The 25,055-nt window shown below is 35.9% G+C and overlaps 3 protein-coding genes across 5 annotated transcripts; 2 read left to right on the top strand and 1 right to left on the bottom strand.

Annotated features, from left to right (window-relative positions):
- Positions 1-572: 572 nt before the first annotated feature.
- Positions 573-7,008, bottom strand: cct8 (chaperonin containing TCP1, subunit 8 (theta)). 2 transcript variants are annotated; one of them, XM_026273666.1, is made up of 16 exons: positions 6,949-7,008; positions 5,759-5,849; positions 5,607-5,686; positions 5,318-5,467; positions 4,774-4,954; positions 4,577-4,638; positions 4,353-4,490; positions 4,015-4,193; positions 3,819-3,885; positions 3,595-3,682; positions 2,674-2,789; positions 2,506-2,577; positions 2,265-2,429; positions 2,020-2,139; positions 1,775-1,907; positions 573-815 (listed from the first exon to the last, which is right to left on the bottom strand). In XM_026273666.1, the coding sequence occupies exons 1-15, from the start codon at positions 7,006-7,008 to the stop codon at positions 1,800-1,802; spliced, it is 1,677 nt and encodes a 558-aa protein (XP_026129451.1). In that variant the 3' UTR covers positions 573-815; positions 1,775-1,799. The 2 variants fall into 2 exon arrangements, with proteins under 2 accessions (XP_026129451.1, XP_026129452.1); XM_026273667.1 differs by lacking the exon at positions 1,775-1,907.
- Positions 7,009-7,823: 815 nt separating this feature from the next.
- On the top strand, positions 7,824-15,427 carry map3k7cl (map3k7 C-terminal like). 2 transcript variants are annotated; one of them, XM_026273663.1, is made up of 5 exons: positions 7,824-8,126; positions 8,578-8,659; positions 10,620-10,678; positions 13,035-13,150; positions 14,418-15,427. In XM_026273663.1, the coding sequence occupies exons 2-5, from the start codon at positions 8,584-8,586 to the stop codon at positions 14,596-14,598; spliced, it is 432 nt and encodes a 143-aa protein (XP_026129448.1). In that variant the 5' UTR covers positions 7,824-8,126; positions 8,578-8,583; the 3' UTR covers positions 14,599-15,427. The 2 variants fall into 2 exon arrangements, with proteins under 2 accessions (XP_026129448.1, XP_026129450.1); XM_026273665.1 differs by lacking the exon at positions 7,824-8,126 and having other exon boundaries at positions 8,440-8,659.
- A 298-nt stretch (positions 15,428-15,725) lies between these two features.
- Positions 15,726-23,221, top strand: LOC113109856 (transcription regulator protein BACH1-like). The gene is made up of 5 exons (XM_026273662.1): positions 15,726-15,870; positions 17,558-17,808; positions 18,332-19,429; positions 20,840-21,052; positions 22,127-23,221. Exons 2-5 carry the CDS (start codon positions 17,569-17,571, stop codon positions 22,565-22,567), a joined length of 1,992 nt encoding a protein of 663 aa, XP_026129447.1. The 5' UTR covers positions 15,726-15,870; positions 17,558-17,568; the 3' UTR covers positions 22,568-23,221.
- Positions 23,222-25,055: the final 1,834 nt, after the last annotated feature.

The following is a 25,055-nucleotide window of genomic DNA, read 5'->3' as shown; positions in this document are numbered from 1 at the left end:
AATTTAAAAAACACCTATTTTACAGACACTTAATATTTAATGGTATTTTATTATTTTGATTGCATTTAATATATACTTTCAAGAAAGCATTTGCATTGGATTTGTAAAAAGCACAAACCACCTATAATTTTCATTCAAATGATCTGTAGATATTGAAGCTAAAATGAAGTGCACCAAAAACAACATCAGAGGGCGATGGTATAAAGTTCACATCCTCTTTAATTTGTGATATCACTGCAAAAAGGGTGGGGGGTTTGGGAAGAAGTGCATGAGCTCAGCATAAAAATAATCCAATAATATTTACTGCTGCAAGAATTCCCATCATTACAATACACTGATGTCAATGTAACTAGTTGCAATCGTGCACACTACTGTAATTATACAGATTTTATGGAAGGGAAATTGCAGTTCCATTCCATAAATGTCTTTCTTTGAGCAGCTTTTAGATAATCTGTTTTAGTGTGTGGCTAAATGTTGTAACTCTGAGTTTAATGTTTTCAAGAATGTCAAAGCATAAAAATTATGCTGCATTTTCCTGTACGTCAAGCATTATTTAAAAGAAGAGACAAAGATGCCGACAGCTCAAGTGCCTTTATTAGGACCAGAATAACAGCTCAGAGCCACTCAACGTTAACGTGGATGGCTTCTCCTAAAAAAAAAATACAAAACAAATGGGGGCTAGATATTAAATACACAACACTTGAAAAGCTAAGACGGTGACAGGGAGACACAGGTTAGTGATATCAGTCATCCTCATCCCAGTCCTTCTTTCCTTGTGGAGGTTTGGGTCCACCAGCCGGCTTGGCCATTATAATCTGTGGAGGAGAACAGACAATGTCAGACACTTACAGAGTTAAAGACAGTCAATTGTGCACAGTGCAATATCCTGTGTGAAAAAGGTGCTTTTAGTGCAAACGGCATGCAAGTAAATCGTGCCAAAAAAACCGACTGCATTCAAAATGTCACAGAAAATGACATAAGTTAGTGATGCTCGTGAAGAAAAATATATCTTGAACTTAGTAGGTTTAAAACAGAAAGTTAGGAGACTACCATAATCTCACTAATGAAAAGGGGATAGTTCAACCAAATATGAAAAAAGTGTCATTTACTCAATCTCATGCGTTCCCATACATGTTTAACAAAAAGATTGTTTTGAACAATGCCGGTAACCGAACCGTTGCTGGTAGCAGTATTTTTTTTTCCCATACTATTAAAAGTTGATGGCTACCAGCAGCTGTTTGGTTTAAAACACATTCTATATTCTTCAAAATATCTTCTTTTGTATATAACAGAAGAACAAAATTCATATAGGTCTAGGACAACTTGAGGCTGAGTAAATGATGATGAATAATTTTGGTTGCACTTTATTTTACAGTACGTGTACTAACATGTATTTATAGTGTACTTAGTGTATTTATCTAAGAAAGTTCTGGTAACACAAGGTAACTACATGGGGAAGGGTTAGGTTTAGGGGTAGGTTCAGGGTTAGTACCTAGTTATTTACATAGTTATTGTAATTACTATAATAAGTACATAGTATGTACATGAGGAACAGGACTGTAAAATAAAGTGCTACCATAATTTTTACTATTGGATGAGCTATGCCCAACTTACTGTTAACTAATGCTAAACAGCATTAACTATTTTATCTCTGGTGTAATGACAGGCTAGAGCTAGACCTATTTCATCAACAAATTCATGGTGAATTTCCACAGTGTTCATGCAACCCGATTCACACTCCAGTGGTTAGGCACTCCAAACAGTTTTTGTGCACCTTAGCAATTATTTAGGATTTCTTATCAATGATGTGTATCAAATTTGTCGGGCTCCTCATCCCAACCATCTTTGTCCCAGTGTCCTTGCTGTTTGGGGGCTTTGGGTCCCCCTGCTGGCTTTGCCATAATAATCTGGCACATACACATCACATTATAATACAGAAAGTAACAGGCTACCAAAGCACCTAAATGGATAAACATGAATGGAATAAGAAACTGAAAGACACATAATTGTAAATCTAACCTGGTCCACACGGAGAACAGTGATGGCTGCGTTTGTGGCCAGTTTGATTCCCCAGTGCTTGACCAGGTATGGATCAAGGATACCAGCCTCCATCACATCCTTCAATGCAGGCCCCTCTCCCTGAATGGTTTAAAACAAGTATATAGTCATCAATTACACCCTAAAATGCATTATTTTTGGGTCCTTCTTTCTATTTATTTCAGGTCTGCTGCCTCCAAATTAGTAACGGCTGCTTTTTCTCTCACCTCAATATCAAAGCCAGAGTTCTTGTTGCCCTCGTGGTGTGCGGCGTACAGTTTGGAGATCAGCTCATTACCCTTGACGCCAGAGTTCTCTGCCAGAGCACGGGGCAGCATTTCAAACGCCTCTGCGTATTTCTTGATGGCGTACTGCTCCAGGCCTGGGCAAGACTTTAGAGGACATGTTCAAATTATTGACACTATTCAGGTTGTCAACAGCAAAATGAGATGAGACTGATTTGCTTACTTCTCCATATGAGGTGATGTGTTTCGCCAGCTCAATTTCAGTGGCACCGGCACCCGGACACAGACGTGCATCCTGAGGGGAAATGTTTTTGTTAGGGTCACATTTTGTCATGATTTAAAAGACTTCCATTAGAAGTGTTTTTTGGGGTGGAGTTTTAAAGTAGCTCACTCTGACAAGGACTTTAAAGGTGTTAACTCCATCATCGATGGCACGCTCAATGTCATCCATCAGGTTGTCTGTGGACCCACGAATTACTAAAGTAGCGATGGCACCATCCTCTTTATCTAGAAATTAAAGGAGTGAGATGACATGAGCTGTCTGGATACATCACTGCCAGACTAAACAACATTCATAAAGATCAGTTTGTCTAACAAGAATCAAAAATCAAGAAAAAAAAAAAAGTCCACAAAAACATTTATCTGCATGACGTTCGTGAGTGAATTTGCCACATTTCACTCCAAAATCATAATAATAATAATAAAATATATTTATATATTTTAATTGTTGGTACATTTTAGCACTGGTTTACTTTTAGTTTGGTTTAGATTTAAGTACAATTTTATCATAAATCATTTAAATCTTTTTCATGGTTACAGACAGACTGTAAATTAGAATTAAATTTCCACTATAGAAAAGTGAAGCCAAAGCACCCCATTATGGCCGCTGCCATTTTGCATCATTTTGAGAATGAGTCTGCGCAGCAGAGATTCGTCTAGAGCCAGAATCTAAGGCAGTAGAGATTGGTTTGGAACCAGAGTCTGCGCAGCAGAGATTCATTTGAAGCCAGAGTCTGTACAGCAGAGATTCGTCTGGAGGCAGAGTCTCGCAGTAGAGATTCGTCTGAAGCCAGAGTCTGCGTAGTTGTGTCATGAGGTGCAGCCTCAGTATCAAAGCCCCTGCCAAACTCCCGCAGGCCCAATGGTAAGATCACAATCATGCCACCACATCCCGTTTTTATAGCATCAAATAACTACCTACATAAATCAACATGTTGCATGACCACACTGTGTGTTAAAAAAGCTTTTGTTCTAGGTGCACTTGCGCACAGTTCTCCGCTTTGCATCTGGGTCCTTGTTAGAATATCCTTACCATGTTTGAAGACCACAACCTGTGTATCTCCAACTTCAGAGAGGTACACACTGTCACAGTGTCCCATCTCCTCTGGGGTCGGGGGAGTCTGTTTTGAAAAATCAGATTTGAAAAAAAATTGGTTTTGAAAAAACATTGAAACTGATACAAAGTGACCATAATTAATTTAACTGCCTTGTCACCAACTTACATCATACAAAATGCACTCCTGAAACATAACTCACCAGTCTGGGCAATGCTGTGGCTCCCACCGTTTTGCATAGTCTTCTGAGGTCCCACTTTGAATTCAGCCTGGGTGTAGCACAAACAGCATTCATAAACTGTGCTTTTATTCTCATTTAACAAGCCAACACATAAAAAAAAAAAAAAAAATACAGAATCAAGCAACACAAAAAAAGAAGACATGTTCCTCTCTCTCACCTGACCACCATGAGCTTGTACTTGTTGGCGTAATGAAGGGCCATGTCAGCGACTTTGCCCCCAGTCACAACCACATTGGCCCCTGAATCAGCAATAGACTTCACCTGGGCCTCCATCAGGTCCTCTTCTCCTTTACTGAAATTCATGAGCTCCTCTGCGTTCTTTATAAGTACTGTTCCCTGTGAAGCATCAGAAAGAAATATTGAAGGAAGAAAGCACAAAAAGCAAAGGAGAACATGATTTGATGCACATTTCTTGAGCATCATACAAAAGAAATACTGTCAAACCATAGATACAAAATAGGTCCATCTAATCCAGTCCAATAAGCATTTTCCTACCTTTGTTTCAGTAACCATGCCGTCAAACGGACAGGAGAACACCGCTATCTTTGCATCTTTCACTGATGTGATGTCTCCTTCTGTCTCTTTCTTAAATACCATCCCATGAAGCATCAAAGAAGAGTTCAGTCCACAGCCCTACAAAGAAAAAAGAAAGAAAAAACTGAAATTCACCCACAGACACTCATTCATTTAAAGCAGTGCCTATAATCATGTTAACTTACCAAAATTTTGCACACTCTGACATTGTCAACATTGAAATTGCCAGACTCAGGGAAGATGGAGACTGTAAAAGAAGTAGTGGTAATAAAATGATTATGAATAACGTAATAATATATATATTTTTTAAATCACTAAATAAAAAACAAAATAATCACAAAAGTAAACCACTTTGCTAGAGTACACCGAAGCGATGCCTTACCGCAGGCCTGTGCTATAAGGTTGCCCAGGAAGTCTTCATTGCCGTATTGTTTGCTCATGACGGCTGAGCGGATCATGGCTGTGGCCTCATCCAGATCGTGCAGGTTCTTCACAGACGAACAGACGCAGTCGGGCAGAATCTCCAGAGCTTTCTTACATGCCATCTCGTAACCCTCAATCACCTGGGATTCAACATAATCATCAGCTCGGGCAAACATGCTATCAATAATGCAAATAAATTAGCAGTTCTCAATTTAACATGAATTTGCAGGGATTAATCATACTATTAATCCCCATAATGCATTCGGGTCTGTTTTGATCCAGAAAAGATACAGAATTTTTTTTAGTATGGGAACCAAACATTGAGTTGGGACTCTTATATATATATATATATAAAAAAAAAAAATAAATAAATAAATAAATAAAATAATATATATATATATATATATATATGTTCTCCTTTGCTTTTTGGGCTTTCTTAAAACCACTTAATGCAAGCTCTTTCCTGACAGTGATGTACTGCATTAGTGTGGTTGTTTACTGACCTCTGAAACAGACAGGCCCATCCTCAACAGCTCCTCTGCAAGCTCCAGCAGAGCACCAGCAAACACCAGCACAAAGTTTGTGCCGTCACCTACTTCCTGCTCTTGCATGTGGGATGCCATCACGATCATTTTGGCTGCCGGGTGCTGAACCTTCAGGGAAGGAAGGAAAGAAAGAAAAGAGAGAGCGAGATACAAATATAAATAAATAACAAAGAGACATATATTCTTCCAAATAATATGCATTACTTCTGTTTTTTTCTTTTTTCTTTTCACAGCTACTATTATTTACCTCCAGCTCTCTGAGAATGGTGGCAGCATCATTTGTAACAAAGAGTTTCTCCAAGTGGTTGATGACCATTTTGTTCATACCTGTACAGAATTAAATGATCATGTGATACCACTAAAAAGGTTTAATACATCAGAGTGAAGAAAGAGCCTCACCATTGGGTCCGTATGCAGTTCTTGTGGTCTGTGCCAGTTCTTTGCATGCTTGGATGTTCCTGTAAACAGCCTCCTCAAGACCTGAATAGTGCTGATTGTGGAAAGCAAATAGCAAACGGAAGTCAAAAATAACTTCATATTTTAAAAACATATAACACTTGGGGCTGCTTAGTGGTTTCAATATTGAACACCAACTAATATGCTGATTGATTATTTCAAAGTGAAATACTAGGCAGAGAGGGATCAGCTGACATTTCTATTATGTATAGGGTAATACTTCTTTAAGTAACTGTGTGTACACATCTTGCAGTAATTGCAGATTCATGCACCATTACTATCATACAAAGAAAACAGAAAGCAATGCTACATTGGTATATATCTATCAGAAAGAACCATGGGTAGCAGTAATGATATTTGCTGGTATAATGTTTATCCAACAGCATTTGTCAGAGCTACGGGCGTGAATATCTATTTAAAAAAATCTAATACTTAATAATTTAGAACCTAACCGTTACAAGAGCAAATTAACTGGAACAAAAAATATGATTTGAAAGCAAATTGTGTTATTTGGTTAAATCCTATGATTAAATGATATGATCAGAATATCAACAAACCGAATATCCAGAGATCACGAATGGTGAACTGCCCTTTTATGGCAAACTGCATCCTGGTTTAACTCTTCACGTATTATATATATATATATATATATATATATATATATATATATATATATATATATATATATATATATATATATATATATATACACACACACGTTAAAAAAAAAAAACATTTTAAAATGTAACGTTACATTTAAAGAGTGTTGTGAATCTACAGCTTACCTAAATCAATGTAATGTTACTTCCTTAAATGACCTGCAAGTCAGTTGAGTGTCTGTCTGTCAGTGGCACATGTCTAAAGCTAACATGCTAACGTTAACTTCATTCTTCCGTTACTTTCTAACGAAACACAAGTTCTGTCAAACCCTCCATATTTCATTGAGACCTAACAGTAATGACGGCCTTGTACACAATTGTATTCTTCCGTTGAAGTCTGAAGCGTGTGCTTGTTTTACCGGTAACGTGAGTTGGGCTCTATGAGGCCCATCTTCTAGAAACCTCTATGTGGAGTCACTGCGTGCGCTCTATAAACAACACAATAGGAGCAAAACACTGCTTCAGCAGCCCTACCTTCGCACCATCCTTTAACATCTGAGCAAAGCCCGGGGCTTTGGGGACGTGAAGAGCCATTTTGAGCAGATAAAAGAGATATTGAACTGATGCTGGATGAGGCTGCAGCGCACGAGAAGCATGCAGCTAAGAAAGAACAGGCGCCGCTGCAGAGAGCCGAAACACGGATTACTGACTCAAACAGACAAGAGAGTGGAGCGCCGAATGGGTCGATTGATCCCCACCCAATAACAGAAAATTTATTTATTTATTTATGAACGTCTTTTTTTCTCTTCAAAATCTTTGTTTAACATAAAAAATAAAAATTTTAATAAAAAAAAATGCACTTACTATTTTGCAATCTATTTGATCTCAGTTTGTGTGTGTGTTGGGGGGGGGGGGGGTCCATTTAAATATACAATTTCTAATTTTAAATTTAAATAAATATTTTAAATAAATTTAAATGTTAAATATTTTGATAAACCTCATATATGTTAAGTATTAATATCACTTATTTAATAATCTAAAACAATTAGTTTGAAGCAAATTAATCTTTGAACTTATTCAAGTGTGTTGATTTATTATTCTACTATTCATTAATCTGTTTTATTTAATCTACTTTATTTTAAATATCTTTAGATTTTGTTTAAATTTTATATTAATATATCTTTTTTTACATATATATTTTTTACTTTTTAAAAATATATTTAGATTTTTGTTCTGTGGGACTGTTTTGCGATCAATCTGATGCACAAAGCTCTTAAAAAAAACATCTAAACAAAGCACAAAATTTCTACTATGAAAAAAAAACGAAGAAAAAAAAAACTCAAACCTTTGCATTGTTCTTGTGAAAGTGTAGGTGACTCAGAGCTGATAGAAGTGAAGGACATTGTTGCAGTGTAAAGTCATCTGAGCCATTTAATTGACGTCTGGCTGGCACACAAACAATCACAGTGCCACTCTGACAGACTCCTGCTGAAGAGCTGTCATTACTTTGTGAGCCTGCTTTTGGCTTCTCAGTGTTCACTGCGAGGATTACGAGTAGTTTACTGTGACTTTTTACAGCATAAACACAGTGAAGAAGATCTACAGGATCCTCAATGGAGTGTCTCCAGCTCTGTGTCCTCTGCTGAGCGACCCTTGAGGCTCTTTTAAGATTTTTATTACAGAGTTTTCTGTAAATCTGTTTCTACTGTCAGGTAAGGGGCTTTTATTGCTTCCTATAGTCACATGTAACACATTTAAATTCATAAAAATCTTCTTTTAGCTTTAACGAAGTAAACTTACAGTAGCCAATGAGCCTTTTAACAGGCTAAATAGTAGCCTTTTCACACTTTGCATGACATTAACATTGGGCTTTCCATCATCTGTAAAAATATATACATTTTAAGCAAAGTAAATATATATTGCTATAAACAAATATGATTTAACAAGTCATTTCAAGACTAAGAAACACTGTGCAGCCAGTACAGAGGTATGATCTCATTTGTTGGCTGGACGAGGATCCGTCTCCAATTGTTTAATCTTGATGCAGCTTTGGGCACATGATGAAACCTTCTCATGGCCCCTGAAAGGCTGCTGATCTCATACATCAGAGGCATGAATAAAGTTCATATCCACCCGTTTAATCCACATCTGCTCTTTTTCTAGGAATAAATGATCACCTCAGCTAGACGAGTCTCTGCAGATAAACCTGAAGTACAAATCTCTTTCAGCCTCGACGAAACCTCGGGTAACACATCTGCAGATTATTATTTTAGAAATTGACATGCTTGTGAAAAAGACAATGCGACTGAGAGACTGAAATAGAGGTCCACACGATGCATGACTTCGACCAAAATGGCAACAAGCAAAACCCACCCAAAGCCTCTCATGTGGGATCAATTCAACTTTTGCCATCCTTTCCAAAGAAACAGGTGCCCCCTCTATTTTAGTTGATCTCTGGCATCTTAAAAACAAAATATCCACCTAGCCACAAAGTCAACAGCGCTGTCAAAGTGTTTTACAGCTATCCGGGAAAATGCTTTGATGGCAGCTGCTGCCTGGGCATTGCAGCATCAGGTTTCTGTTTTAATACCTCACTGCTGCGTGATTCACTCATTTGCTTTTAGAACACTGGCCTAAATTTAAAAGCATTTATTACTTCACGCTTCGTCGCTACTTTGCCCGGCGTCCATTTTTTCTTTCCCAAAAGTGGAACACAAACAAAGTCCTACACATAGCATGCTACATATTAGTCTTCTTTCCGACGATCCTTCCTTCTTTACTTTTTTCTTTGTGTGTGTGTGTGTGTGTGTTTGTGTGTGAGAGAGAGATTAACAGCCACTCAAACTAAAACATTCAAATTAATTTAGTTTAACTAAAATAAATAAATATTAAAACTAAATAGTAAAATAAACTAAACTAAAATACATTTACATAACTACAAAACTAAACTGTAAAACTAATATATATATATATATATATATATATATATATATATATATATATATATATATATATATATATATATTATATATATTATATATATTATATTACTCTCTCTCTATTGTACAATTATACAAGAAATTTAATTCTACACGAACACACATACACACACTGTTATTATACATAAAATAACACTAATATAACATCCTACAATAAAAAATATATATATAAACACACACACTATACACATATAGAGAAATGAAGTCACTTGTTAATGAAAATGTAAAAAAAATATTTATTTGGTGATTATTAATTATCTGCATTAATGCGCTTATCTATGCGTTTAGTTTACAAATAAATTATGAAATAAACAGGGAAACAGTATCTTTAAAAAAAGTGTATTACTCCAAAAGTAAACTAAACTAAAATAAATGCTTAAATAAATAATGCTCATAATTAATAACAAACGAATAAATAATCTAATTATTTAAAATGATATTATTAACATCATGCCTATACATAATAAAATTCATATTGTATGTAATTTCTGTATACATTTTAAACATTTGTACTTTAAAATAATGCATTTACAAAAATGTATATGTTTTTCTTATATTATATTTTATTATATAAAACAATGCAAGACTGATTAATAATAATAATAATAATAATAATAATAATAATAATAATCAGTCAGTTTGCCAAAATGAGATGAAAGGGTCATGCTCCTCCACACCTGGCCACATTCTGCAGGAATCACGTGCATATCATGTTTCAGATATTACCCTTGCAAATGTTTATGTATATTTATCTTCTAATTGGCCGTCTGGCTGATGCATGACAGTAAACAGGCCTGTTTTTAGCTGGCTGCATCAGAGGATTCTCAGCGTGAGTGAGTGAGCCCCACTGGACATAGCTGTCTGTCAGAGCGCTCGCTAAAGACAAGCCATTGTGAAGAACCTGGGAGATAGTTACTTTCAATCTGTCCGTTCAGGATTTGGAGTCCATGGCCGGACAGGTGGTGCTCAAATTTGGGTTTTCACACTGATCTGGAAGCAGTTTCTAGGTGAATGGCCACATGTTAACACAAGGGAGACTGGCCCTGGATCAGCATAAACAGCTAACTGGACATGTTGTGGTGTCGTGTGCACTGTGGTATGATTTAGCTGATTAGATGGATGTAGATGTCACCACCAAGGCCTTGGAGTAAAGATCTCAAACATTAGCATACCAGACGTGTTCCTCTGGCTTTCTCTTCCTCTCAGAGTTGAAAGATGCAGAGGATCCCCTTCCATCATTCCCTGACCTTGAACAACGCCTGCAGGTAAAGTTTATTAATAATCTGTTTAATACATGACGGCATAGTACTGCATGCTTAGAATACAATTACAGGGTCTGCTAGAGAATGCAGCTTTAATAAGCCTCTAGTAGTAGTAGATATTATACATCTGACTTTATATCTAACAACTAAAGATTGTTGTGTGTGATAATCACAGTTTAGGGTCATAGTGTGACTGGTGTGCAGAAAAAACTGTAGAAAGACTAAATCCACTGTGCTAATATTAGGGTTGAACAGCAGAATCAGCAGGAGTGAGACTGTTTTAAACAAGGGTGAAGTGAAATGATCCTGCATGTAAGTTTCACGAGGAAAGAAGAGAAACCAGACAGGAATAGCCCCATATTAACCCAGAGAACTTAATGAACATCTGCAGATCACAGAAATATATTACTGCTGCTTTAAAATGTTTGTTATTGTCTCTTCTTTGACTGAGGATATTTGTTTCTCCTTTGACTATTTTCAGTTTGATGCGCATCTTTTATTCAGTTTATTTAATGGGACATCTACTGTAAAGATTCCTACTTTCTTCCTGAGAAAATGTTTCAGTAATGCTTCCGTAAGACCACAAGATGGCATTAGTTTTATTTTCTTCTAGCTTATCATTAGACTTAACAGGAAATCAAAATTGAATGATATTATCAAACTGACAAATGATAAATTAGAAAGAAAAATAAATGCATATTAAATACTAATATATTAAATATTAAAATAAAATATGAACATTGTAATTTATTGTTATTATTATTATTATTATTGAAAATGCATTTATTAAATACAAATAATAACCACATTTATTTTTTTAGAATCCCAATCATGTATATTATTATTAATACATAATATAAATACATTTGTTAAATAAAAAAGGGGTAATTATTAAATGAAAACTTATTATTTTTGCTATCAATAATTTATTATCATTATTATTATCAATGTTGTTGTTGATGATATTAAAAATAAATTTATTAAATACAAAATAATAATTAGGATTAAAATTACATTTAATTCTTAACATTAGAAGCCCATGCAAGCATTATTATTATTATTATTGGGTTTTTTTTAAAAATATTTTTTTCACTAGAAGCCCATCAGTTTTATTATTATTATTGCTGATGTTTTAATTATTATTATTATTAAATACAAATCTTTATTGCATAAATAATATAAAAACATTTATCTTTGTCACTAGAAGCCCGTCAGTTTTATTAATTATTATTACCGTTGTTGTTTCATTATTATTAAATAAAAATCTTAATTACATCAAAAATATAGCTCATAAATTACATACTTTGTATCTAATAGACTTTTAGGTCTTATTGTGGACAGCATGAAAAATCAATACTTCCTCATAATCATTCATCATATGTAAACTTGCTTTTCTTTATCGGGTGACGTCCTCCAACTTTTCACAAAACTTTTCACAAAATCCTGGCCAACTTTTTTCCCCTTTTAAATATGTTGTTTCAATCAAAAATACTTTACAGTAAAATAGAGCGTAAATGCTGTTTCATGCTGACTTGAAGGGTTGGTTTTGACCGTTGACAACATGACTAGATGAGTAGTTTTTCGCAAACTATTTCCACATAACTAGTAAATTACAGATAACAAAAAAAGGCTTTGTCACTAATATAATATACTCTCGTTTTTTAGGGAAAAGTCTAAAGGGAGCAAACTCTTGCTTACATGTGTCTCTTCACATCATGAAATGTGCTAACTATCGTGTAGATTAAAAAAATCTGTAATCTTTATCCTTTGATATATTTTAAGCAACCTTTAAAGCTGTTTATGAAATTATTTAGTTTTTATTTAAATTTGTGCTGCTAGGAAGATTCCCCATAACAGTGTGCCTCTCTGAAATGCTGAAATTGTCATGCACACACACACACACACACACACACAACATCAACACATTAGGGGAAAAACTGGGAGAAGTTGAAGGGTTTTGTTGTGTGGCTGATATTCTGTAGGACGGTGGCGTGAGTCATTGTGAAAGAAGAAGTTCCTGACACAAAAGGAATAAAAAAAGTCAAGCATCTCACAAACTGTTTCCACATATTATGTTTCATCAATTGATTGAAACCCTCCAGTCAGGCTGTATGACGATTCTGTGTATATTCCAGGATGTAGCAGACAATCCAAATATAACATCAAAAAGAAAAAAAACGAAGTTCCTGATTCCGTCTCCAGTCCATGCAGCTACATCAGACAGACTATAACATATGTGTCAACTAACTCATTAAAAAGAGCAATTGTGGTTTGTGCTGAAGTATTAGGAAAAACAAAACACTCATAGTGTCACCAATAAAAAAATGTGATGTAATAATGTCATTACTTTCCTCACTAGCCCGTGCTGCCGTTTCGGTCTCTAAAGGAGTCCATTGAAGTGTACAAAAACCACTGCAAGATTGCCAACGAGTTCAACCAGGTCAAACATGAAATCGCCAGGCTGGAAGATAGGAAGTAAGCTTTAAAAATAACTCAAACACCAACATGTATTCATGATATTACTGAGATCGATTTCAAAGTCAGAGCTGTTAGTTACTCTATTAATATGCTATTGTGTTTGTACAAACTTCGATACAGTATGAATTATATAAACACACACATATTTGTGAGTATGAACAGACAGACAAGACAACTGATCAAAGCTGCCATTGTCTGCCTTCATGGAGTCATGCTGCTCTACTGGTTAAAAAGGCCTGTGTAATGATGACCAGACCTGGTTTACTGTATTGTGGAATGCAGGAATGTTTTTTTTTTACATTGCAAAACCACACTTTGATGAAACTGTACAGCCTAACATGTATACTCCAATTTTTCGTTTTCCAAACGACTTTTTTGAGTTTTTAAATAGTACATTATTTCATTTTCAAACCACATACACTACCGTAAATTGCAAACTAGTCTTGAAATTGTACTTATGTTAAATCAATGCACAACTTTGTAAACCATAAATACTATGATAATTATTTCATCATATCACACACACACATATAGAGAGAGAGTGAGAGAGTGGCTGGTTCTGGTTTATTTATAGAAGGAAACACAAAACCCTTCTTGTCATCTCAATGCCACTGTAAATTTCCAGTGTTTGTTCTCTTTCTCATTTTCTTTTTTTCCCTCATGTGTTTTCCACACATGAACTTTTTCAGATACACTGAGTTCAGATAAAGCATCAAGATCAACCAGAGAACCATTTCTGATGTTCTCTAGAGATGTACTGTATATATAGTATGTCTCTGATTCATCCAAGTGCAGTTAAACACTTTTAACCCTTTTCGTTTCCCGCAACCTTCACATTAAACAAAAGACACAGAAACGTGGCCCTCACCACATTACAACCCTGCTCAAACAGTTAATGGTCCGAAGGCCATATGCAGATCAACCGCTGACTCAGTGCTTTAGTGAGCTAGTGAAACATTACAAACCGCAGACAAGACCCTTCATCTAGATGTCTAATGTCTATATATATTTTTTTTTTTTTCGTTTGAGATCATTGTATCAATTCAGATACCCAAAGCTATGGCATCAACAGTTTCACTTCCTATGAAATAGTTTCGGGTACAGAACCGCCGACTCTAGTCACCTGTCTGACACATGGCCCACATATGATGTTATTTTGGCACTAACCTTCCATGTAATCATTACATTAAAACAGTCGTCAAAAGATGTGATGTAACGAATGATTATAACATGTTATTTCCCCGTTTGTGTTTGTGACGCTCAGGAGAGAGCTCATGGCAGAGCTGCTAGAGGATGAAAGGGTGTCAATGGAGTTTGCACGACTTGAGGAGGAATACAGGATACTTACAGAAGAGAACCAAAGTCTGATAACAGTCCATAGCCAACGCGCACAGCAGCTAGAGATGCTCCGAGTGATCATTCAAAAGAGGCAGGGCTCCTCGTGACCTTTGACACCAGTGCAAAAGAGCTTTCACCTCTGGGTCTTCACCACTGCTTATAAACATCTCAGCATTCCTTCAGTGCTGAAGTTGTACTGAAGCTGAAAATTGACCTTGAATCAATGTGCTTAGACTGAGCGACTTAATCAGTGTATATTTAATACATTTTAAGATCATATGGATGGTATTGTGGCCCAAACTTGAGCTGAGAGGTCCCTCACTCATATATGTCTGATTATGCATTCTGAATATATACTGTTTTTCTTCTTTGTGTGTTTTAAGGGCGTGTCTGTTGATAAATGTGCTTTACTCATGTAAACTGTACAAATGAAATGCTCTGCTGTGAAAGTTGCTCTCTGTAAAAGTTTTTACCGTTTACTTGTCTGCCAAAACATAAAAAGGGAATTAAGGAATTACATTTCTGTTCAGCTATTTAAGTTCAAGCTAGGTGACTGGTGACGATAAATGTGTGACTACACACCATTGTTTAGTCACTCAGCAATAGGGAACTTGGGTTTCGAAATGTGATCTGCTCACTGTGAAACTCTTCAAAAATATAAATGGCTAACATCCCATCCAACAGCACTGAAATACCAGGTGCATGTCCACAACCAGTTTAGCAGCATGAAAGGTTTGCTTCCTCTAGATTTAGGGTTTATTTAGTCTAGAGCTTTGTTTAGTTAGTGAAGTATCGAGTTATTTATCAGAATTATGATTGTGAATGTAAAAATGTAATGGCATATGCATATTTTGACATTTGGACTATGTCTTTTAGAATTATATAACTCACAACATATGTAAAGACTCTAAATAAAAAAACTATTTTGGTATTAAATGAATGATTAAGCATTATACATTTTTAAGTTAAGAATACACAAAGTGTGCTTGTGTCTGGATACATTGGTCCAAATATTCAATATGCTGAATATTCCATTTCGTTATTGTCTGTAAGCCTCCCAACATGGGAATGAAAGGTTAAATGTATCTGTCAGTCTGTACAGTGGACTGTGGGTGAAAACCATAGTGAAAACCACGGAAGTCTGGCGGCGAAAAGCAAGGAAGTGTTAATGATTGACGGTACAGAAGGCCAATGAGAAGAGGGCTGTGTTTGAGAAGGCGGGACAAAAACAATTTTTTTTTGGCAGAGGTCACATGTCACCAGAGTGAAACACAAGCGCCTCCTTATTTTCATAGTTACAAGGGAGCGCTTTAAGCTAGCCGGAGTTATAATGTAGAATCAAATCCAACTTTTCCTCTCACTCTCCAGTGATATGACAGGTGAGTATAAACGATTACTTGTGCTTTTGTCAGTTTTGTGTGTCAAGAGAGACAAAAAGACACTGATAATGCAGATTGGTGAACTATAGTTAAAGTTTAAAATGTCTAATTTAACTGTAAAACTTATGAACTGGTTAAGTTTAGATATAGTTCTGTTTCACGCCATATGACCCGCGGGGTTTTTCCAATGATCACGACTAATTATTTCTACAGATGTTTTTCATTTCTTTTTTTTTTCTTTTTTTTCAAATCGGACGTAGGCTGTGCCTCAAAACATAATGGGCTTTCTACCTAGATATCATTTTGAGCGTCGTAGCCGCGTTCCGAGTGTTCTATTCGAACATTTAAAGCGCGCCTGGGATTCTGTCTATGTAGACGCTCACTAGGGTTTGTGACACAAGCGTAATGTTGGGGTTTTATTACATCTAGGCGCGTCTGTTGATTTTACTCGACACAGGATTAGGGAAATGAGTTCAAATATTTCCGTTTAACGACATAAAATGCTCCAGCTAAACCGTGCAATCAAACCGTGAGGCAACCGGTCCCTACGTTCCTCGTAAAGAGGAGGAGTTTAATGGAAAGGGACAGACGGGGAAAATGCTTGCTCATCCTTTATCAGCAAAACCCAATGAGTCAGCAGTGAGCAGCACACACTTGCGCCACATAAACACACACACACACACACACACACACACACACACACACACTCTTGACTAGGTCAAATTCTCAGTACACGGTTAAGATAAGGAGCTCCCGTGGGTTAGGACACGTATGTAGTGAGTGTTTCAAAAAGCATTTTCCCATAGACGGTAAACTATTTTTCCAGCTTACTTCCCGTAGAACGATAGTTTTTAAATGACGCGGCTTAAGGCTTGAATATCAAGTCGGCTGTCAGCTAGACAGTTGCAAATATGATAGTTTTCATAATAGTTCGATGCAAAAGAAGTTAATACGGAGTAGTTTATGTTGGAGACACAGTTAATGGCCAGTTAATGAGTAAATAATTCCAAAACTCGTAAAGCAAAGCACAAAACTGGAACAGAGTCGTGATTGGAGTGGCATAAGTTTCCCCTCCACACACAAAAAGTGTACTACATTGCCACGATTCTGCAAAACAACAACAACAAAATACATAAAAACAAGAAAATAGCACTCACAAGGATCTCTGCTTTAGTGTCTTTATGTGTATATCTGTGATAATTGATAATTCACCTCTTTACTAGTTAGTGGGTTATAACTCTAACAAAAATCTTTACAGGAAAAAAATGAATGAGAAAATGCTTCTGGAACCAACGCTGCTGAAAAAGATGGTGCTGTAATTTGTAAAAATTGTAAAAACCGACATGGAAATCATTAGAGTGAATATATATATATATATATATATATATATATATATATATATATATATATATATATATATATATATATATATATATATATATATATATATATATTACAAGTTATGCTGGGCTCTAAAGTATTTCATTGGTTAGAAATTGTTCTTTCGGATTGCTGCATACAACTTCTTTAACCAGAAAAATGAAAAGTCATGGAAATTCAAACTGTTTAGAAACCGTGGTGCTGTATGTCTAATGATTGAGTTTTATAACCAAATAATCTCCGTTATGATTAGGACACACGACAGTTTCTTTGAATTGAGCACATGTTCCTTGTTTTTACCATACAGATTAACTCAGCATGTCAGTGGAAAACTCCAAGTCGTTTAAGTTCACCTTCCAGTCGTCTGTGCACAGTTCCCACGTTCTGCAATGTCTGAATGAGCAGCGGAAGAAAGATCTTCTGTGTGATGTGACTGTTGTGGCAGAGACCCAGAGTTATCGGGCCCACCGGGCTGTTCTGGCATCCTGCAGTGATTATTTCAGCGCTCGTTTGTCCAGTCATACACCTGAAGGAATTATCGTCAACCTTCCTGATGAGGTAACAACATAATTAAAGGTCTGAGATGAAGGAGGAAATTCATGGAATATCTTTGGCCCAATATTGCGACAGAAATATTTAAAGCGATAGTTCACCCAAAAATTCTGTAATTAATTACTCATGTCGTTCCAAACCTGAAAGACCTTTGTTCATCTTCGTAACACAAATTAAGATATTTTTGATGAAATCCAGGAGCTTTCTGACCCTGAATAGAATAGAAAACTATCACGTTTAAGGTCCAGAAAGGTAGTAAAGACATTGTTAAAATAGTACATGTGACATCAGTGTTTCAACTGTAATTTTACAAAGTTACGAGAATACTTTTTGTGTGCAAAGAAAACGAAAAGAACTTTATTTAACAATTCTTAGGCACTGTCGTCCATCATTATAGAGACAGAACTTTCATTTTTGGATTAACTATTCCTTTAATTCAACATCTATGTGAGATATATGATGCATTTTAATGCACGTGATGTAAAACGTATCGTTTTGTTGTTGTTGTTGTTTTTTTTTCATTTTGAAGGTTACCTCAGAGGGATTCGAACCCTTGCTGGACTTTGCCTACACCTCAAAACTCATCTTTACTAAAGAGAATGTGCTGGAAATCCGTAACTGTGCCTCTGTTCTTGGTTTCAAGGACTTGGACAAAGCCTGCTTTGACTTCCTTCTCCCCAAGTTCTTTGAGAGCAGCAGAAGTCCATCAAAAGTCCAGAGGAAGTGCTGCAAAACCAAATGCTGCAAATCACGAGGGGCTGAATTGAGCTCGATTGACGGGGTTGATGTTATTGATGAAGGCACATCATTACTTCAGCCCTCGCAGCTTCAGCTTGAAGTCAAAGAGCCATCTTGTCCTCCTTCGGTGGCCATTGAGGATGTCGGAAAAAGCTGTCACAGCCAGGAAGACACAGATTACTCTCTCCTGTGCCCAAAGTACCGGAAGTTTCAAATAGCTTGCGGGAAGGAGCGATCCTGTCTAGATGTTTGCGACTCGAAACCCATGTCCCTTGACAAGTCAGAAGACGATTGTCCTTTAAACTGCCTACCTAGCTCAAGCAATGAAGACGGCAAGGAGATCTTCTCATGTGATAAGACACCTCTCATTAGCAATTCTTTCTCAGATTCTCTTCTGCCTGAATGTTGTCCTCTGAATCCTGGACCTTGCACAGGACCTCCATCATTTCCAATCTGTAATGAGTCGGCACGATCCATTTGTGACTCTGAAAAATGGGGAACGCCCCCTCGCTCAGGCCCGGAGGATGTTGTGAGGCCATGTGAGCTCAAAGCTGACCGATGCTGTGAACAGAGGAGCACGGAGGAAATCGAGGTGGCTAAACAGCTCACGTTCTGGCCGGATTCTTGCCAGGTGTCTCCCTCTGGCCTGGGCTTGGTGGTGAAAGCCTCGAATCTCAACTGTCTGAAAAGCTGCCATCCGGATCCCAGAGCAGTGGAGTGTCCATTCCTGCAGAGCTTTGGCGCGGTGGGAGCTCATCTGCACGATGGAGAGGGGGGGCCAACGTCACAGGGCAGTCCATACGTGCCCTCCAACCAGTCAGGGGAGGACTCTGACAGCTTTGACACAGAGGGGGACAGTGAGTCTTACAGCAGTGAACGAGTGTGTGAGGTGAGGCCTGCTTGTATTTGTTAGTGGTGCTTCACTGGTGTGAACAAACCCTTATCCCTAAGCTTCTGTGCTTGAATGATGCATCAAATTGTGTGTTTGTTGAGGAAAGATGTGCATTACATTTTTAAGTGATCAACTGTCCAGTTGTCATGATGGACAATAAAATAGACAGTCAATCAATCCATCATAAACTCTATAGACTCAACCTAAGTAGAGACGGAAATTGCTTTATTATGAGTAAACCGATCAAGATAATAAATATTTTATACAAACAACACGATGATATTATGAATATATTATTAATAATAATATTAATAATAAATTATTTTGTTATCTAAATGTTTTCAAATTTTAACTTTATTTTTTTTATAGATTCTGAATTATTTACAAATATAATATTATTATTTAGCTGTTATTATAGTAGCATTTGAATAATAATATATTATTATTATTAATATATTATATAGTAGCAGTGTCGTGTTATAATATTATAATCTGTTATATTAATTAATTCATATAAGTTTTGTAATAATAATAATAATAATCATCATAATAACAAGCATAATAACAAGTATAATAACTAAAGTTGTTTTGCCATCTAAATGGTCACAGATATATTGTAGCTTTTTAATTCAAAGATTATTGATATTTTATACAAATATATTATGATGTTATTATGATCATTCATATTTCATATTTTTGTGGTTGTCATTATTAACAGTAATTTAATAATAGTATTCTTATGATATATTGTATTGTATTATTTCATAATATTTTCTCTAAATTAATGTATATAATTATATTAATATAAAATTATTATTTGTGTTATCCAAAGTTGTCTTTGAATCTAAATGGTTGTGAATTTATTCTAATGTTTCTTTTCTGATTTTTAAGCAACACATTTCTTACTTAAGAAGTTTGTAATTATTTCAGAAAAGAGTTATTTCAGAAAAGTTGAGCAATTCTCCAGCGATACATTAAATTAGTTAATAGCATTGATGGGTGATTTCCTATAGAGACACACCAAATGGTGCAATTTAACAGCAGCCCTGCTATTAAATCAGTATTAATAAAGAAATATTGGTCAATCCGACATCTGATGTGTCTTGAAACCCACATCTTATCTAATCATTTAGAATTTCATACAGTCGGAATAAGCAAAAACCCAGTGCCTCTGTAAGCATTTTTAGATTTGTTAATGTTGCTTGGACTTTGCACTGTTCAGTGCCTTTTGAGCAGTCTGGAATCATAATCACTTTGCACACCTGATAATGACTTGTCAGAGTCCTTGTGAGGTCAAAAATCCTGAGTGAAGACCCTAAAAGAAGCATTAACCCATAAATCTTTCCTCACTGAATGTTGAGCAAAGTTGACAGTGTTTCAAATCTAAACGGATCTGTTTCCCTCCAGATGGCGCTGCCGCTGTCTGTGGATCAGATCGTGTCTCTGAGCAGGAATGACTTCCAGCAGATGCTGAAGCAGCAGTGCTTGACACGGGAGCAGCTCGATGTTGTGCATGACATCCGCAGACGGAGCAAAAACCGGATTGCTGCCCGGCGCTGCCGCAAGCGGAAACTTGACTGCATACACAACCTGGAGTGTGAAATCGAGAAACTGGTGAGTAGTCAAAGGATGCTTATAGTCGGAGCGATCCCTAAAGGCTCAAAGTTTATATCTGTGCACTCTTCCAGCACTTCAAATACCTCATTCAGGATTACAACTGCTTATTCAGTGAATTTCACAAAAACGTGGAAGGATAACATAGCATTTTTCTTTAAGAAAATGCACTATTTAAGGGATTTTTTTTTTTGTACTAAAATACATTTCATAAGATAAGTCATTTTGATTTATTTTGTAATGTCAATGAAAGTTTTGATTAGGTATATTCAAATATTATGATTTATTTAATAAGGACAATATCAAAATAACGATTTAAATATTTTAAATAATATAAATATTATTATTTTATTTATTTACATCTTTATTATGGTAAAGAATTGTATGGTACCTGGATAGCCTTAAAATAATTTTTTATGTAAGGTAATTTTATTTAAATTAAAATCTGTTATGTTATTTTTGGTGTGAAATATGACCTGGACAGGTTTTTGTGAGATTCATCCATACGTTTGAATTGCTTGGATAATTCACATCCATTTGGATTATTTAGTTTTAACATAAACAGACTAATAAACTTAATGTGATGCATATCTGTCAGCCATACATAAATAAAACAGGTAAACAGTACTAATAAATTTGTGTTTAAAATACACAATAATCAGGTTTATATAATCATCATCAATAAATGCAATAACATTTTTGCTGAATTGCTTGTTCTACAGCTAGCCATATTTCCATGTTAGGTTTCACAGTGAACAGGTTCATGCTCATTTAAATAAATACATTTTGAAAATATGACCATTTAATAAAGTCAGATAATAAACTATGCCATGTGTATATGTATATGTGTGTGGATTCTGTAGCACTTTATTTTACACTTTCTCATATATGTATATCGTATACTATGTACTTATTATAGTAATTACAATAACTATGTAATAACTAGGTACTATCCCTGAACCTACCCCTAAACCTAACCTACCCCATGTAGTTACTTTGTATTAGTAGAACTTTCTTATATAAATACACTGTAAGTACACTATAAGTACATTGTAAAAAGTCAACCATGGAAGTTGGGAGGAGCGAGAGAAGCTGACAGCTGAAAGGATCAAGCTGAATCAGATGAAGATGACGGCCTGGCAGAGTTACTCAGGCCTTTATGAGAGGGTCTGTACTGAAGCCGGCCTCAGACCCGAGCAGCTTCAGGTGCTGGCCAAATATTCCTCTCCAGACTGCCCGCTATCTGCCTTCCTGTGCCCCTCTCTAGACCTTTCTCAGAGTCCCCAGGCTCCAGACCTCTCCACACACACCTGTTGCTCTGGAGCCAAACCACCAGTTACTTCCTCAGTGGAGAATTCTGTTGCACAGTCAAGCTCACAGAACCTGTTACCTCTTGGGGTCGCAGAAGCTCAGTCACACACCTGTCTTCCTGACGCCTCGCCACTGGAGTGTAGTTCAATGGTGAAACTCGCCACTGATCTGCTCATCGGCAATCATGAAACCGACAGATTGCAAAATTAAATGTGTCGGTTGAAGGAAGAACCATAGAAAATCACTGAAGGACTTTTAATTACTCAACTAAAGGTGCATTTTAAAAAAACGTGACATCACTACTGTCCTCGTCTGATCGTAGGTTGTACATTACATTTTATTTTTTTACTCTTAACTCTTTAAGCATTAGCATTAAGTTTGTATTGGTCAGTGTTCAATGAAGTATTTCTTTACCTAAAATGATCATTTATAGACTTAACACACGTGTCCCCGAACATCCGCACACTCTTATGGAATCAACCTCAATTACAGTATCATTTTTGGACTCACAACACCACAAACCTCATCTCGCAGCTCAATAATAACCTTTTTCTTCTCAGGGGACATAAAGCTATTGGACTACACTGTGCTGTAATCAGTTTTTGCTGAAACTGTGACACTCAAAATGTCTCAACTTTAGAAGAGACCATTAAATCTGGGAATTAAACTCTCAGGTGTTCAGAACTGCACATACTGTAGTTTCACTAATGTTGATTTTATGTAATTAAAAAAAGTGTGTTTGTTTTTTTCTTTCATCGTTTAAATGTAATGTTATAACACTTTGATTATTCTGCTCTAATGTTTTGCTTGGGACCAAATTATCCTCTCTTCAGAAATTTTGTTAATAAATGACTTTAAAAAAAATGTACATTTGAAAGACTTTTTCCCCCTTTTAATTAGATAATTTTGTAAAAATATTTTATTTTAAATGTTTAATCCTGTGTTGTTTATATATATATATATATATATATATATATATATATATATATATATATATATAAGAAACTAACAATAACAGACGCACAGAAAGCACAAAATTAGCTACAATTTTAATTAATAATAAATTTTAAAATAGGAATGTAACTCAAAATGATATGAGCGCTGTACCATAATAAAAATAAACTAAATAGCACGTTATTATATATATATATATATATATATATATATATATATATATATATATATTAATTAAATATGTGGTTTACCTGCATGTTCGATTATTATCTGACCATCGGAGAACCATGATCATGCAAATGTGCTTGTTAGATAATCGAAATAGTACCTAAAAATCTGAGGAGGTACTTACTTGCATGTTAAGTTTAAATAGAATAATAATAATAATACCTATACATTTAATTTGGGAATCCCCGAGTTACATATTTCTTTATTTACAGTGATACAGTTGTACCAACAGATGGCAGCACCCACCCAAAAGTTGTTGCCAAGTCCGCGGATTTCCCGCGGAATTGGGATACTTTAACACTGTCGCCGCGGGTTATTTTTATGTCCGCGTGTTTAAGCGACCCAAATTATGTGATTTATACCAAGGAATCCCCACCAAAAAGTTGAATTTATACCGATCACCGCTTGAATGTTGTTTTTGTTGCTCCGGGGAAACCTGTGCAGCCAGCGTATACGTTAGGCGTAAGAATTATTGAGTAGCAAATAGGAACGGAGTTTTACCAAATAAGCTAGGATAAACGACCTGTTGAGCAAAGCCCTGCCAGGCACATTATGTATCGTTTATTTTCTCAGTTCTCTTAGCTTGCGCGCGTATGATAACTAATTCATAAATTAAGCTCGTTTTAGCGTATGCGTCCTGTAATCCTCAGTAAACAACGGCGTCTAGTCCCTTAACAAAAGGCAGCTCTGTAGGATAAATTCGTATTATTTAAATTTTCATATATCGCTCAATAATTGCTTCGCTTCTCAAGTAAGCGTAAAGAGCCAGGTGTGACGATGTGGCTAACAACAAGGCTTTAGAGGCAATGTCTATATGAGCCATTCATGTTTCCATCACTCTTTGAATGTGATACGTTCTGTCCGGGCTGTACACCGAATTCCATACAAAGTTCATTCGTTGTGTTCTGTTCCCTTGGGTTAAACTGGCACGATCATCAGTTTCTGTACAGCGACAGACATCGGTTATAATTTATCTTCACTTAACATCCAAGTACCATCAGAAAACAGATTATTTTTTGGTATCTCAGTACTATTCTGGTATTAGTTTACAATAAATAAATAAAAATCGTATTAATGTTCACATTATATATATTCACAGGAAAGAATGAGTGAACTCTGCCACTGGATGTCTTTCTTAAAGCAACATCTTCATAAAAAAATTAAATAAATAATAAATACATTTTCCAAACCTATATAATCTTTGACATGTAGCTAACACAAAAGGAGAGGTTTAAAAGAATGTCCAAGCTGCTCTTTTCCATGCAGTGAAAGTGGATAGGGACCACAGTCTCTCCTTTTGTATTCTTGCTTGGAAAGGCATGAGAGTGAGTAAATTATCAAGGGCAAAATTTCATGCAGCAAGTCTTTTTTAAATGACAACTGATGTTTTCTGCCAAGGTTGTGGTCATGAAGCTTCAGAAGATATCAAAAAAAGAAGAGGTCTTCAGAGAGGAACACAGATGCATCCTTCTGTGAGACAAATTGATTTGGTGGATGATAACTGGATGTGGCTTTC

The sequence above is a fragment of the Carassius auratus genome, chromosome 10 (genome assembly GCF_003368295.1).
Source record: "Carassius auratus strain Wakin chromosome 10, ASM336829v1, whole genome shotgun sequence".
In the NCBI taxonomy this organism is placed as follows: Eukaryota; Metazoa; Chordata; class Actinopteri; order Cypriniformes; family Cyprinidae; genus Carassius; species Carassius auratus.
The sequence above is the reverse complement of the archived record's forward strand: the minus strand, read 5'-3'. Positions and strand labels throughout refer to the sequence as shown.